Below are 16364 nucleotides of genomic sequence, written 5' to 3'. Positions count from 1 at the left end.
TCCTGGTCAGTTTAGTATGGTTTATACTATCGCCATATAAAAATCCTTATTCTTTTATGTAAGTCCCCCCAAAGCAAGCATACAGATTGAACACATATATATGGTAAGCATTCGTTTTGATTACTTAAGTTGGATGGGAACCTGAAATCTTCCACCTCAGAGAAAGTATACAAGGGGGTATTGTCCCAGTTTTATAGCTGAGTTGAACAAGGCCCCTTCTACACAACTCAGTTTGGTTTGAAGAGGGAATAACAACCCTGAGCAGCGCCTGCCCTCCTACGTCACCTCCAAGAGTCGCTCAGCTGGCAGCTGCAGAGCTTCAGTTACTCTCTTCTGCGCTGCTGATGGTCCTCCAGTGTTCTGCCTGATCCACCAATGCTTACCTTTGAGTGTTTTTCAAAGTGAGGCAAGGACCTGTTTTCAAAGCCATCTGGCACTCGGGAGCCACTGATGGCTTGCTGTCCCACACAGGCAATCATCTGTGATATGTTAATGAAGGAACCTGGGAATGGAACATTCATTTACTGAAATAACATTACAGTAAAGCAGGCAGGTCTGTGAAATAAAACAGGACCACAACGCAGCACAGCCCCTCCTCCTCAGTAAGTCCACAGCCTAGGGCAGAGCTATCAGTAACACAGGAAAGGCAGAGTGAGGGCTAGAGGTGCTTGGGAGCAAACGGGCACTCAGGGTTGGAGGCAAGACATCCAGGTGCATCTTCAAGAAGCAACCCGGTTTGCCTTGGCCTGTGTGGCTCGATTGGTTGGAGTGTCATCTCATGCACCAAAAAGTCGCTAGTTCGATTCCCAGTCAGGGTACATACCTAAGCTGCAGGTTCAATCCCCGATCGGGGCGTGTGCAGGAGGCAACCAATCAATGTCTCTCTCAAATTAATTAAAAAAAAAAAAAAGCAACCAGGTTAGACCTTTGGAGGACATTATGATTTAGACATAAAAAGGGGTAGGGGGAAAAATTCCAAAGTGGAAGAGTGGGAAGCAAAGACACAGGAATGGGAAAGGGTAGGGAGCAAAAGGTAGAATATTGGGGTGAAGGGCAACAAAGTCAAAGAGCTTGGGCTTAATCTGTAAAAAACTTTCAGAAATAAAAGCATGGAGGTTTTGAGTTTGAGCACAGTGTCATAAAACCTAATGCTTTAAGGTCCTGGGTAAGTGTGAAATTAAAGCCTTTTGCCTCATCACTAAATACTGTATATTATTTTTAAAATGCCAAGCTTTTAAAAAAGTTGTTTTAAAGTTGCTCAAAACACCTTCAAACTCAGAAACCCACATTCCTCTAGAATAAGTTCCAACAAGTTCCTCTAGAAAATTCAACTCCCAAAATATAAATAATTCCTTTTCTATATACAGCTGACACTTGAACAATGTGAAGGTGAGGGGCACTGGCTCCTGCACAGTAAAAAATCCACATGTAACTTAAGTCAGTCCTCCGTGCACGTGGATTCCCAACTGAGGATCGAACATACATTTGATTTAAAAAAAAACCAAAATGGCATATGAGTGAACCTGTGCAACTGAAACCTGTGTTGGTCAAGGGTCAACTGTAAGTTGAAAAAGATATGCCTTTATAAATGAAAGGCCTGTATGAAGTTATGAGTCTTACATTTTCCAGAACAAAACCAGCCAGTCCGTATGGAGAAAACAATGACAGCAGCAGCCAGAGAGCCACTCACCTTTGGAGCCACACAGAGCCATCGTGAGGGGACTGTTGCTCTTGTCCAGCTCCCGGAGGCAGGCACTACCGGCGTGATCTCGGATCACCGACAGCTCCTTCAGTATCAGAGCCTGGTGGAAGAAAGGGACGTGTGGGGGAGTCACTCTCCCTGGCTCTGCTCATCACAAATGTACAAAATCCCGGTGTAGTCAGACTGCTGATCTGCCTGCTTCAGAGAACATGCAGAGCTCTCAGAGGATGGCGGCAATTCTGATCTGATTCTGACATGCACTGGTCCTGTTCTCAGCTAACCTATTTCCAAAGGGGGGGACGGGGGAAGCAGCAGCTTGGTGACTCTCGACATGAATTTTCGGTCTTCTGTACCCAAGTCTCTTTCAAAGACCATCCACTTAAACAGCTGCAGTGCCAGCCTTTAGTTGAAGGATGTCGGAAATAGCAAAGGGAGAAGCACTTAAGTATCAGCTCCAAAAGGGGCCCAAGCGTGATGTAAGAACAAGAGCAGCCCCATGTGGCCAAATGAACACATAGGGCTGTGTCTTCATGACCTAGAAGGGATGTAAGGGACCAATCAAAGGCCCTCCCCTCATTAAACAAAAGAAAATACACACAAGCAGCACAGGGTCAAGGTGAGCCAAAAGCCACTGCCTTTGCTTCCCACTCCTCTCTGCTACCTTCCCTTCATGGTTTACAGCACAACCGAGGAGCATGAAGTGGCTGAACTGACCGCTGGAGCGCCAGACTCACCTCCAGCGTCTCCTCGGCAGTGCAGCCGGGCTGCTGCTGCAGCTTGCCTGTGTTTAGGGCTTCGATGTACTCATCACATTTTTTGTAGCCAGCGTTCAGCAACTCATACTTGGCCTTTAGCAGCCCTTGACCAGGTGTGACATCACCAATCCCAATTGAGAATCCACGGTTTGCTGTAGAATAGTCGGCAGGTAAGGCAGGAAGAGAGAGTCATGGATGTCAGTCAACCTACTATGTGGAAACAAGTTTACACCTTCAGAGAATTTATCATAATTCAATTACCTTAAAATATACTGTATCAGCCCCTAGGGAGTCATGGCTAAGACTCACTAACTCCTCTCAGACCTTACCACTTTGTGGGGAACGCAGTGCTGTCCCAACTAACTATAACATAAAGCAGACTGCCATTAAATACTAGAGAGCAACCTGAGAAACCAGCTACGGAAAGTGTGACATCCGACTTTTGGTTCTAAAATAGCATCACAGGGACTTAGATTTTGCCCAAATCCTGGTATCTCTTCTCAGAAATCATTCTAAAATGCAGAGAGTAAGAAACAAATGTAAACTCCACCTTGATGGGACTATGCACCATCAATAACCCTCAACCTAATACATGTAGAAAGTGAGCAGGTGGGCGGATAAAATGTCTAAAAGTGGCTACGGAGATGAGGACCGAGGGAAATGCCCAGACACTAAATCACCAGGTTCTGCAGGTGCTAGAGATGGTGTGTGTTGGAAACAGAGAAACCCAGAGCAAAGTCTGCATAAAAAACAGGTCCCAGGGCCTGACCCCTAGGGAGGTGGAAGCTTACTACCCAAAAAATGGAGGTAGAGAGGCTCTGGACTGAGGGATTCTAGGTGCAGACAGATGGGGATGACTACAAATCAGGCACTGGGGAAAGTCCATACTCCATGGCTAAGATTCCTTTGCCCCTTTCCCTGTCCAGCTCCCATAACCCTGGGAGCCAGGTCTCTATCCTTGGGAAGGAGGCTGAGATTGAAAGATGTCTTTGGAGAAATCAAGTCTCTCTGGAGAAAAACATTACTAACAGGGATATTGGGTAGTTCCTCAACCAAAGACCTGGTTTCCATCTCAATTAAGAAACTGAGAGGTCACCCGGATGGCGTGGCTCAGCAGTTGAGCATTAACCTAGGATCCAGGAGATCACAGTTCGATTCCAGGTCAGGGCACATGCCCGGGTTGCGGGCTGGATCCCGAGTTGGGGGGGTGCAGGAGGCAGTTGATCAATGACTCTCTCTCATTACTGACATTTCTGTCTCTCTCTCCCTCTCCCTTCCTCACTCTGAAAATCAATAAAAATATAATAACAATAAAAAGGAACTGAGAGGTCTATCAGACAATTGGCTCCATTTCCAACCAGTATTTTAGTGCCTCACTCATAAAATACAAATGACAGCCAGGGGACCAGATATTTGAGGAAAGTCGTTATCATGAAAGACAGAAGATAACAAACACACAGAAAAAAGAAAATAAAGAATACTCAGGGAGCACATAAAATAAAGTGAGTGATACTCTCTCAGAGTGAAGATATATCTGGGGAGCAAGGACAGGAAGCCTTAAAAAAAGGGAAAGAAAGAAAAGAACTACATGTGGATAAGAACAGTGGTTGGAAATTAAATGTACCATAGTGAAAAAGGATGTTTAAATCAATATAAGTGCTAAAAGGAAACGTGAAACCAGAAACAAACAATGAGCAAGAAAAAGAAGATAAAATCAGAGTCAATCCCGGAGCTCTAGTAGGCAATTAACAGGAATTCCAAGAAGAAAGAACAGAGGAAGAAAAGGAGAGAAAGTTATCAGAAAAATAATACAAGAAAATTTCCAGAACTGTCGGACACAGAGCTGCAGATTAAGAGAGTGTACAGAGCACTCAGCACAATGAATGATAAAACTCCATACCCAAGGTGTACCACTGTGGACTTCCAGAATGCCAAAAACAAAGAGAGGATTCTTAAAGCTTCCAGAATAAAAAGACAATTCAAATACCAAAAAATTGTACACTTTAATAGCAACCCTGAGAGCTAGAGTAGAATAAAGCAATACCTTCAGAATTCTGAGGGAAAATAATTTTCTTTTATTTTTTTTTTAAAAAAAAAGTATCTTTATTGATTTCAGTGAGGAAAAGAGATAGAAACATCAATGATGAGAGAATCGTCATTGATTGGCTGCCTCCTGCCCGCCCCTGACTGGGGATCATAGCCCGCAACCTGGGAACGTGCCCTGATGGGGAATCAAACTCCGATCTCCTGATCCTAGGTCAACTATTGAGCCACGCCTGGCCAGGCAGGAAAATAATTTTCAATCGAGAATTCTATACCCAGCCAAAGACTCAGTCAAGTGTAAGAGTAAACTAAAGACGACTTTGGGCAGTAAAAATCTCTTGACTCAAGGCATGTTCAAAACATGAGCAAACAAAGGAAATAGAACAGTGCAAGGATAGTAGGAAAATATTGAGAAACCTGGTAGGGCTGAATCATGGAAGGCCCAGAGGGCTACAGTGAGTGCACAGAAACCTTGAAAGCAGCTCATGAAGGGCCCTTTATGTAACACAATCCTATCTAGTAGGCAACAGGGAGCCATTATAGATTTTGAGAAGAGACTGAAAAGCAAATTCAAATCTGCAGCGAAATTAGTCGGTATTGCATTAATTTCATTAAGAAAAGCATAAATGTTTAGCTTGGAATGAATACCCTTTTCTCTGTGTATGTGTGTGGGGTGAGAAGAGGGGATGAAACAATAGCAGAAGAAACCCCTAGGACCCCAATAAATATAGCAATAAAATGAGGATGTGGAGATGCTCACAGAGGTAGACAGGAGCCAGCCTGGCAAGCCGTGACATGGCATCGGCAGCTTCATTCTGCCCCCAGTCTCGCAGCAAAATGTAAAAAATATTGTTCTTAGATCCCGATCCCAGTGTTCCTTTGTCCATGCTGCCACTCATCAACTCACTGTTCTGGATAGTAACATCTGGAAGGATAACAATGATTATGCATTTAAACAGACAATTAATATACCGTTCCTCATTCCAGAAAGAATTTGAGGTAGCTGAGAAAACTTGTTCCCATATTGAAAGTTAAGGCAAAGCAAAGAGAAATTCTCCTTACATTTTTCTTTGAGGGGGGATAAAAGAGAAATCTAGCATTTAAAAAGCATGAAAGGCTCAATTAATTATCTTACAGCCCTAACTCTGACATGTACTAGTTGACCCTCATTCTCTTCATCTATGAACGGTGCATGACAATATCAAGCACTTGCCATCTCTATGTCATGGGGATATTTTGGGCATCAATGAATCATGCACAGCAAAGTGCTTTGCAACTGAAGTGTAGAGCACTACGTTATTCACCTAAGACACTGAAAACTAACTGGGACTATCATGAAGTCTGTCCAACAAAAAAATGAAATTCTTATCTAGAAAGAAACACAATCCAAAACAACAGGCCAAAAAAAATCTAAAAATCCAGGGAGTATATTTTCAAAGGAATGGTTATAAACCTGAGGAAAATCAATGTTCTTCATCTTCATTATAAGACAGGAGAGACCTTGACCTTCAGAGAGCCTCTATAGTTTAATCCTTCAGTCTGAAGTCCTAGAGAGCCATTTCTTGTCACAAGGCCTTGCTAGCAAAGCTCATTCTTGTTAGCAGTCTGGATGAACTAAGGAGCTCATGTCTGAAAGTAAATGCTGGCTCAATGGCACTGGTCTGTGGGCTAGACTTTGGGGTGAATTAGTCCACTTGACTCAGTTGGCCTGTACTTAAATACTCTGTTACTCTCACTGATAACTGATCTTCATGTTATCAGAAAATTCACTGACCAAGTGAGGCAGGTAAAAACATTTGTCTTTTCTGTTATACTTTTTTAGTCACACTCTTAGTCAATGAACACATAATAAATTATATGCCTTAAGTAATGAGACCCTTGTTGATGAAAAAAACCCAAAACTAAAAAGGTAAAATAAACGAATTGCAGTGAATGACAGAAACTAAACCAATGTTACCCCAATAAATTTAATTTTTAAAAAATACCAAAAAAAAGGGGAGAAAAAAACAGAAACTTGTCACTTAAGACAAAATGCATGTGGAGAAACATTCTAATCACTGGACCACGTGTCTACAGGATCTCTATCTTTTAGAGAAGAGAAAGGAGAAATACCAGCTACATTTCCCTGAAGAACAAACTTCCTGCCTAAGGCTAAGGCCATAAAGGAACATCAAATTTGCTCGCGAGGTGAATGTAAGTTATTGGTCACTTGCTTTTCTGTCCCCCCGACTCCTCCCTTGCTTTAACTCACAGGAATCATTGACACAGAGATCTTCTCCTTTGCCACAGTACTGCTTGCCCTTGGTTCGAAGGTTGGCCCTCACTGGATTGTCATCACTAGGTCTGAGGATGACACTGAAGATCTGCTTTCCTGTCCACAGGGTAACAGGCTGAAGGAGAAAAGGAAGCCAAAGCATCACCTGTCCAAGCCTGGTCCCAACTACCTTTCACGTAAATAAGACAAGACTACGGCAATCACGCAAACCCAGCAAGGGCACGGGCACAGCCATACGGGCATATGGCGACAGACGGAAAGACGGACACACACAGCTCCTGCACAGACCTTTAATATTGTAGGAGGCGGGAGGCGAACTTTAATTTTCTCATCCTTGCCCACTAGTATGGAAGCAATGATTTGGCAAGCCTTGGCCCGGTCAAAGAAAGTGTCCTTAAGAGTGAGGAGATAGGCACCTAAAAGTGTTAAACACACACACAAAGGAATGAAACTGTGAGGAAATCACATTTCAATTTTAAAATAAATATTTACTATTACTAAAAAAGTGGCAAAACATACAGCTGCTTATTGTTTTTCCTCTCCAGCTAGAATTCAAGCTCACTAACAAAAGCACCTTGACTTACCCAACTGCTGTATCCCCAGTGCTTAAAAAGATGTCTGGTCTACGGTAGGAGTTCAATAAATGCTTGCTGGTTCAATGAAGAACCAACCAATACAAAACATCTCAAGTGGGTTCCCAGTTAAACTTAGTACAAAGAATTAAACACACGCAATTAAGTAGCTTTGTAAGTTGTCATATAAAACCACTGTGAATGAGAATCACTGTGCTCCACAGTTTCCTTTCAAGTGAATTTCACAAACCCACCTGTTAGAAAATCCTGAATAGCAGCAATTAGTGGTTCTCCATTCCTTGGGGTTACCAGATTTGCTTTAGTCTAAAGGAAAAATGAATACAGTAAGTTAGCCATCCTAGGAGGCATGATGCAGTCCAAAGATCTGCACGCCAAGGCTGAGAAATGGAAGCTGGGGGCCTTAATCCCAGCTTTGTCACTAACTTCCAGTTCCTTCATCTGTCCAATGGAGAGAAGACAGACCAGCGGGACAGACCTCAGAGGTTCCTACCAACACTAAAATACAATACTGAGTGAAGTTTTTTTGGATTCCTGTAAAGACCTCTACCATCCAAGACTTTATTGTTATTAATAAATGCAGTTCTCCAAACAAAATTCGCTTCTATGAATGAGTACTGTGTTATCTTTGAGTGTGATCCCCAAGTGGGCAGGAGATAGCTGTTAACTTCTGATTAAGAGAATTTCTCTGGGGTGGACAGCGAGTGGTCTGAGACGGGAGAAGGGTGTGTGAGCATGAGATGTGCATATTTCGGAAAAGTTTCCTGGGTAATTTGGGCCACATTCAAGCTACAGCCCCACCTGCTCCACTGAGAAAGGACTACTGAATCAGTACAGTAGGTAGCTTTCTCACAGAAACTGAGGGGATTTGTCACCTTGAAGCCTGTTTTAGTGTTCTCATTTTAAATCGATGAAATATGTTGTTATAACAAAATGTCTAACAAAATGGATCTATAATAGCAAAGTGAACGGCAAAGTCTAACTGGATGCAGGCTGATAGCTATTATCACTAATAACATTCTAAACATTACTTTTTAATTACAAAAAGAATATATATCCATTATTTTAAAAAATCTAAAATATAAATCATAAAAAAACTAAAACCTTCAATGCGCTGAACTGAGAAACAAAAAGTAGTGTTTTAAGATTTTGGTACATAACCCTTCTAGCTTTTTGCTATAAACGCTTTTACAAACATATAAGCATCTACTTACCAAAGTACTATGTATACAACTATACTATCATTTAAAATATATATATATGTATATATATATATATACATATATATATATTTAATTAATTTCAGATAGAAGAAGGGAGAGAGATAGATAGAAACATCAATGCTGACAGAGTAATTGATTAGCTGCTCCTGCATGCCCCCCACTGGGGGTCGAGCCCACAACCCAGGCATGTGCCCTGACCAGGAATCGAACCGCGATCTCCTGGATCATAGGTTGATGCTCAACCACTGAACCACACCAGCCAGGCTACGTTGTCATTTTAAAGAGCCACAAAGGGTTTCGTTGTATAGATGTGATGTAATTTAATATAACCAATTTCCTTTTGGTGAGCATTGCCTGTGTTCTATTATTGCAAGTAATTCTGCAACTCTGATTACTTCCTCTGGAGAGCTTACTAGAAATGAGTTTAAGTCAGAAAAAATGACTGTACTGATCTATTCACCCTTTGACTATGGGAGCGCAGAACAAGAACTCATTCCTGGCTATGCATCCTCCATCCACCACCCACCCATCAAGCATTCTGTCCTCTTGTTTCATCCACTAATTCCCAGCACAGCACTCATCACCACTGCTACAGATACTGAGGCTCAGGAGAAAACAGACTAGGTTCTTGTTTCCCCGAGTGTGCTCATACCACAGGGCCTTTGTACCCGCTGCTCTTTGACCTGAATTACTCTCTCGCTGACAGGCCCACCACTCATTCTCCTACTTCTTTCAGAACCTGGCTCACACATCGCCTTTCTAGTGGCCCTCCCAGACTACCCAAATGTCAAACAGGATCCTTTCATTCTCTCTTCCTCACCCTGAGTGATTCTTTCCTTCCTACCACTTACAACCACCTGACATGTTTACATTTGTTATTCTCTATCTCTCCCCACACAACAGGAATGAAAGTAAGAATGCACCTTTCTTAGCCACACATAGTGCTCAATCAGCATCAATGAAATAATCTGAAAAGGCCGAGGAGTCTAAAGAAATAATTCAAAGGAAGACTCTAAATGCATAGAGGCGGCCCTGGAGGGACTAATTCTCAAAGCAAAACAAGAAAAACACCTTAAATTCTCAACACTAGAGGGTAGGTGAATCATGGTGTGCTAACGTGGTGAAATGCTGCAAAGCCAGTATAGTCAATCATGAAGACTCTATAACAAGTTGGGTATTTATAATATGTTAGGCAGAGAAAGGGAAATAAAGGCTACTTAACCGTGACAACCACCATCTATATTCATGGGTAAGGAACAAACTGATTCAAGAGGCAGAAATAAAGAAAGTTGTGATGTGTAGAAACTTTACCTTATTTAAAATAACTTCCATTACTATGCTAGAATGTCTGAACAAATAAGAATCAAAGTTTTAAAAAGTTGAAGACCTTAGTTTATTTTGGCACATAAATTTCTTAGAATTATTAAATTCTCTAAAGGATAATCTAAACATGTATATACAAAATACATTAAGTATTTTATTTATCAGAAAAATACATCAACTCTGGCCATGAAGAACTCTGGCAAGGGCCATGAATGCAGCCCACCCCCCCTTTCCCGTCCCCACCAAATCTGCGTGCACTTTAACAGATCTGCTTGCAGAACCGAATCACCTTTACTTTAGAATCAATACTAACACCCTAAACCAAAATAAATTAGAAGCATCATATTACATATGTTAGTATTTTCAGAGGAAGGAACACTTACAAACACAAGACACATAAGCACATAATACAGAAAACAAGAATACTAGAAAAAAGAAAGACCTAAGTTCTAAAAACTCAACACGTGGGGCCATTAGGTTTAGGAGGGAAGAGCCTCACATAGCAGGTACCACACACCCCTGCTATGGCTGGGTTCAGAGGGAACAGCACACACAGTACAACAGTAAGCTCCTCAAGAACAGGCATCTGCCTCACTCATAGCTGAACTCCCCTGGCATCTAATGGGCACTCCTTACCCATTAATAAAATAAAATGGTGATAAGAGTCATTACAAAAATGACTGTTTAGTGTGCCCTTCAGAGGACCAAGAAGCATTAATACTTTGGCAAGGTTTCAGTTCAGAATGTTCAATAAAATGTACTGGTGCTTTAAGAATCTTTAGCTACTGGAAAATCCACTTATGCAGAACATCTTTGCCCATGATACCCAATGGTTAATCTACCGCTACCCTCTGTCTCATCTTTTCATAACTGGTGCTCATGTATACTTTCTCTCAGGAACACACGTTATAGGTCAGGAAATATCAACTCCCTCCAATGAGCAACTACTACAGGCACTAACTCACTTACGTACTAAAGGGTCTTTTCTAAGAGACACGATCCCTTTTCCCTCCTTTCATGGAGCTTTAAGCTGGGCTATACCACCCTACGTACCCCCATTAGAACAAGAGCCTCTGCTTTAGCTTCTTCTGTTTGAGGAAGATGAAGATTCATTTCATCACCATCAAAATCCGCATTGTAGGGTGTACACACACACTCGTTAAATCTGAAGGTCCGGTGGGGCTTGACCCTGGCCTATGGAACACAAAACAAGAGAAGGATTAGGTCATTTATCACATAGCTTCTTAATTTCAAACATAAGAAAATGGTTTCCTGAAAAACTGGAAGATTTAGATTAAAGAGATAAATTTCTAGTGTGCTCTGTCAAGTGACATAGTCACTTGTAGACTCATTCATGAATGCCAATGGAGGGAACTTTTTCTAATACTGTGAGGCAAACAGCAACACTGGACCCATACAAAGGGGCTTCCCTGGCCAGTGACATCACAGCTTGATATCAAAAAGATTTATGGCAGCCCTAACAGCATGGTTCAGTGGTTGAGCATTGACCTATGATCCAGGAGATCAAGATTCGATTCCCGGTCAGAGCACATGCCCAGGTTGTAGGCTCAGTCCCCAGCAATGGGCATGCAGGAGGCAGCCGATCAATGACTCTCTCATCATTGATGTTTCTATCTCTCTCTCCCCTTCCTTCTCTCTGAAATCAATAAAGACATCTTTTAAAAAAAAGAAAAGATTTATGGCAGAAGCTGATTAAAGCACACTGACTACATAAAAACCCATGAGTTTACAATGACACTAAAGAAAGGGAAAGTCAAAACAAATGAACAAATAAAGAACTTAAAACAATGGAGCTTGAAGTAACTGGGCACCAACTTTTTACTTCCCAAGATGAGAGTAAAGGAAAAAGAATTAGGTATTTAGGCTGTCTTTCCTTTGTAAAGTGTACTTTTAGGGAAGCAAATGGCCCCAGTTTTTCAGTAAGAGAACCCTATGTATTAAAGGTGAAAGAAACGATAGATTCACCATTTTGCAGCCCCAATGAACTGAGAACATGGACCTTTTTCAAGACAACTAACCTGTTCTTTTCAACAATGACATTAAAATTTTAAAAAGGAGGAAGAACTCTACTAGATCAATAGAGACCTAAGACATGTATCAACCAAATGTGATGTGTACTTTCATCCAGATTCAAACAAACCAGCTGCAAAAGAGTTTTGAGACTCTTGGGGAGATCTGACTGTGGACGGGGTACTAGACACTATGAAAGAAAGACTGCTCATTTTGTGAGGGGTCATGGCACTGTGGTTGTTCTGTGTGTCTTACAGAGCTAAACTGAATACATATGGAAAAAAACATGGCATCCAGGTTCACCAAAGAAAAAAGGAAGACATACAAGTGAGGCAAAATCAAGAAAATTACAGAATAAAGAGGGTGGGACTATGTGAGTTCATTACAGTATTCTTTCTACTTTTGTGTATATTTGAAAATATTCAAACAAAAAAATTTCTTCTATAAAAATGCTCCAAAGCCAAGCAGAAGCTTTTAGAAAAGGCAGGCTTCTGTTCCCCCCTAGGTCCCATAATCATAACCTCACAATCATAAACTGCTGCTCTGTGGTTTCCCCCATTAGGTAAAAACACTGATGCAATGTGTTCACGAACTACTGAAAAACTAAATCCAGAAACACACCACTTTAAGAGTCTGTTAAAACCCTGTTTACAAATGCTCATGGTTTAATGGCTTTGAAGGTTGCAGAATTGATGAATATTTTAAAAATTAAAGTTGCATCCCATTTCCATTTTAAATTTCCAGAAAAAGGAACTGCTGCTGTTGCAAAACTAAATCACCAAAAAAAATATGGTTTAGAGTCTTCACTGGAGGACTACTGCAAAGAAAAGTATTTTAAGCATTTTAGTTCCTTAGTTAATACACTAAGTTAAATCAAAAGTCAATTTTCTGCCATATCTATTTTACAGAAGTTTGTGTACACATATATGTATATTTTCGTTTGAAAGTGAAATCATGCTAGTCACTCTTACACTAATTTCCAATTAGTTCCTCTTTGTTTTACTGTGTGTGAATATTACATTATAAATATTAAAAACATTGAAAGGAAGCTTGAAATTTAGAAGTTTCCCTCACACAAAAAAGTGAGAGCCCTAGCCAGTTTTGCTCAGTGGTTAGATCGCCAGGCTGCAGACTGAAGGTCCTGGATTCAATTCCCGCCAAAGGGCATGTACCTCGGTTGTAGGCTCGATCCCTGGCCTTGGTCAGGGCATGTGCGGAGGCAATATGTCTCTCTCATATCGATGTTTCTCTCTTTCTCTCCCTCTCTCTCTCTCACTGATGTTTCTCTCTTCCCCTCCCCCCCTCCCCTCTCCCTCTCTGAAAAGCAATGGAAACAATATCCTCAGGTGATGATTAAAAAAAAAAAAAAAAATTAAAAAGTGAGAGAAAAGGCCCAGCTGGTGTGGCTCAGGGCTTGAGCATCGACCTAGGATCCAGGAGATCACAGTTCGATTCCCAGCCAGGGCACATGCCCGGGTTGTGGGCTCGATACCCAGTTGGGGGTGTGCAGGAGGCAGCCGATCAATGAATCGCTCATCATTGATGTTTCTATCTCTCTCTCTCTCCCTTCCCCTCTCTGAAATCAATAAAGATATATTAAAAAAAAAAGTGAGAAAAAAGGAAAATCAAAAGTTATGAACATCTGAGATTACTGGCAATTTTAATTTTAGATGTCTGGAGTTTAGCACTGCGTACACAGCATATTTCTACCCCACAGAAAATAAAACCAGAAATCCCATACTCACCAGATGCGCCATGATGCTCAGTTTGTGCAGGGAGGGCTGCCGGTTGAACAGCACCACGTCCCCGTCTATGAGGTGTCTCTCTACGATGTCCCCATACTTGAGCTCCTGAGCCATCTTTTCCCTATTCCCGTATTTCAAAAACCTTAACACACAATAATAAACATGATGTGTGAGAGCAAGGTCTCCTCATCAAGTTCCTACCTCCTCGTATCAGGATTCAAACTCTAAAATGATATTTCATTAACTCTAAGGTGCCTCCAGAGCCATCAATTAAACTGATTATGATTCAGCTTCATTTACCCCAATGTGTTTTGTCCACCCAGATCCAATAACACTAAATGCTAGGGAACAAATGAACACTTCATTCATCATCAATCATCAAACAGGGCAAATGGCATACATAGGCTCACTGCAATCTGAACACCTCTTTTCCACATGCTAAAATGTCCCAAAACTGTACTTTGGACTGCATTCTGTGGCTAAGCAAGGCAACAGTGAACTTGGTTGGTCATGAGAAGGTAGTTACATCCAACTAGACTGAGAATGCATTACCTTTTCATCTGGGTGTGTCTCTGCTGAATGAAATTGGCTCCTGGGTGAACTTCAGGTCCATTTTGAACCAGTTTCCTCAAAAAGTTAATGTTTGCTTTGTTTACCTGCAGGATCACAATGAGATAATATTAGATTACACATGTTATACTTCTATCAGTTGTTCAATATACTAAACTGTGTCCCAGTCTTCACTCTCTTTGTGTGATTCTAGGAGAAAGAGTGGCAGTGCCCTGCACAGCCTGCTGCCCAGGGTTTTGAGTGTAATGACAACAGACTGGCACACAGGAGCCCAGGTTCCAGTCTGAACTTGGTCATTCACTCACTGGATGAGACAACCAAGTCCTTCACTGGCGTATGGTATCCCCATCAGAAAAGTAAGTGAGCTGGACTGATCTGAAGGAACATTCCAGCACATACTGTGATCCTAAAAACAGGTGGCAACTTCATCTGCAATGATTTACCACGGGCTTCCAAGGTTTCAAAGCTGTGACGCTAGCATGAGGCCCTGGTCTGCATCGCGGTGCCCCACAGCATTCTGGACAACTCTCCAGGAACACCAACTCAGAGCAGGAAACTCAGGATCATTAGTAACTCAACTGAAGACACTTCCCACAAATTTTACTAGAACCATCTATGATCTGGGCTAATTATGCATCTCAGGGGCAAAGGCAATTAATAGCCTCCTGTTATTAGGCCTTGTATAGCCCAGTTAAAAGTACTGTGTATTGTATATTCACGACGAGTGTCAGCTGAGGGTAAAGTGGAGCAGCCTTTCCGGTTATGCATCAATAGTTTTTAAATATTCAAAGCCCAACTCAGTGATTCTAAGGTTTTAAAAATAAAGATCCATCCCAAGAAAATTAACTCTGTGTGGTGTTTATCATTTAGTTACTTTAAAACATGAGGTATGAAGCAACACAGAAAGATGTCAAAGGTGATAGCACTTGGATAAAAGTTGCAGACAGTATATTTAATGTACCTATGAGTACACACACAGTCGTGGTTGTACATGCTGAAGATATTACATAGGGCGATGTATGTATAAGACATGAAACAAACTGGAAAGATACACATATTAACACATGCCAAATTGTGTGTGGGGGGGGGTTACCAGGGATTTTTCCACTGTCTGTGGTTTGGAATCTTGAAATACAACGTAAAAGACTGTATTCAAAACAAAAACTCAATTAGCTGAATGGTACTTACTTTCTCAGGAAAAGTGAGAATTTTGGCCACATGAACCGGCACAGCTACCTCATCGATCCGGAGGTTGGGGTCAGGTGAAATGACTGTTCTGCCAGAAAAATCCACCCTCTTTCCTGAGAGATTGCCCCTAAATCGACCTAAATAAACAAACTTGTGTCACAGGTCTCCATGGCACAAGGTGTGCCATTTGAGGCTAACAGGACAGAAAGACAAAGGAAAGTCTGTGATCTCCAATTAGATAAGCTGCACGGTTAGATAAGTTGATCTCCAATTAGATAAGTTGTTCTGAAACAAAGAAACAAACAAAGGTAGTATACTGTCCCCTGCACATGTTGTTGGCAACATACCCTGCTTTCCCTTCAGGCGCTGCACAAAACCCCTGGTCCATTTCTTGGGCGCCATGTTAAGGGGAATGCCCGAGAGCTCGCTGTTGATGTAGAGGGCACACTGAAGCTGCAAGAAGTCCCAGTCTTCCATGATCATCTGGGTCTTGGCTCCTGATATCCGATGCTAGAAATGAGCAGAGGATGAATAGAAACAAGCCTTGTCAACTTGACTTTCTCGATCACAAGTGTTTGCATGGATAAATTCTAAAACGTAGGGCTTGCCAATGCTAACGGGAAGCACTGACCTTTTTAATGACATCATTTAGGAAAATGATTTCTGTCAATTTCATTGTCAGATCATCTTCATTGGTGCCAGACTTCAAATCGCTTACGACGGAGGGTCTGATACACAAGGGGGGCACTAAAAGTCGCGTGAGAATCAAATCAGAGGGCTTCCCAGCTTCTGGGTTCATCAGAAGAAGAGGGACATCTTCAGCTGGGATTTGCTTAAATAAATTCAGGACTACTAAGGGATTCAAGTTTTCCTATGGAAAGGAAAAAGAGTGGTTAATTTCCCAGAGCTTGGGCAAGGG

General features: G+C 41.7%; 1 protein-coding gene across 2 annotated transcripts in view; it reads right to left on the bottom strand.

Moving 5' to 3' along the window:
- POLR3A (RNA polymerase III subunit A) overlaps positions 1 to 16364 on the bottom strand; it is a 45728-nt gene that overhangs the window by 22365 nt on the left and 6999 nt on the right. For both annotated transcript variants that reach the window (XM_081158241.1, XM_081158242.1), the window contains exons 6-18: positions 16077 to 16316; positions 15793 to 15955; positions 15446 to 15582; positions 14240 to 14343; positions 13688 to 13829; positions 10965 to 11105; positions 7602 to 7671; positions 7064 to 7191; positions 6752 to 6890; positions 5261 to 5425; positions 2437 to 2609; positions 1691 to 1802; positions 384 to 502 (exon numbers count right to left, since the gene is read on the bottom strand). In XM_081158241.1, the coding sequence (XP_081014367.1) occupies positions 384 to 502; positions 1691 to 1802; positions 2437 to 2609; positions 5261 to 5425; positions 6752 to 6890; positions 7064 to 7191; positions 7602 to 7671; positions 10965 to 11105; positions 13688 to 13829; positions 14240 to 14343; positions 15446 to 15582; positions 15793 to 15955; positions 16077 to 16316 (1833 nt within the window). The remainder of the gene's footprint in view (positions 1 to 383; positions 503 to 1690; positions 1803 to 2436; positions 2610 to 5260; positions 5426 to 6751; positions 6891 to 7063; positions 7192 to 7601; positions 7672 to 10964; positions 11106 to 13687; positions 13830 to 14239; positions 14344 to 15445; positions 15583 to 15792; positions 15956 to 16076; positions 16317 to 16364) is intronic.

Source organism: Miniopterus schreibersii, assembly GCF_964146895.1.
Source record: "Miniopterus schreibersii genome assembly, chromosome: 14".
Lineage (NCBI taxonomy): Eukaryota > Metazoa > Chordata > Mammalia > Chiroptera > Miniopteridae > Miniopterus > Miniopterus schreibersii.
This window is presented reverse-complemented; position numbering and strand designations above follow the sequence as displayed.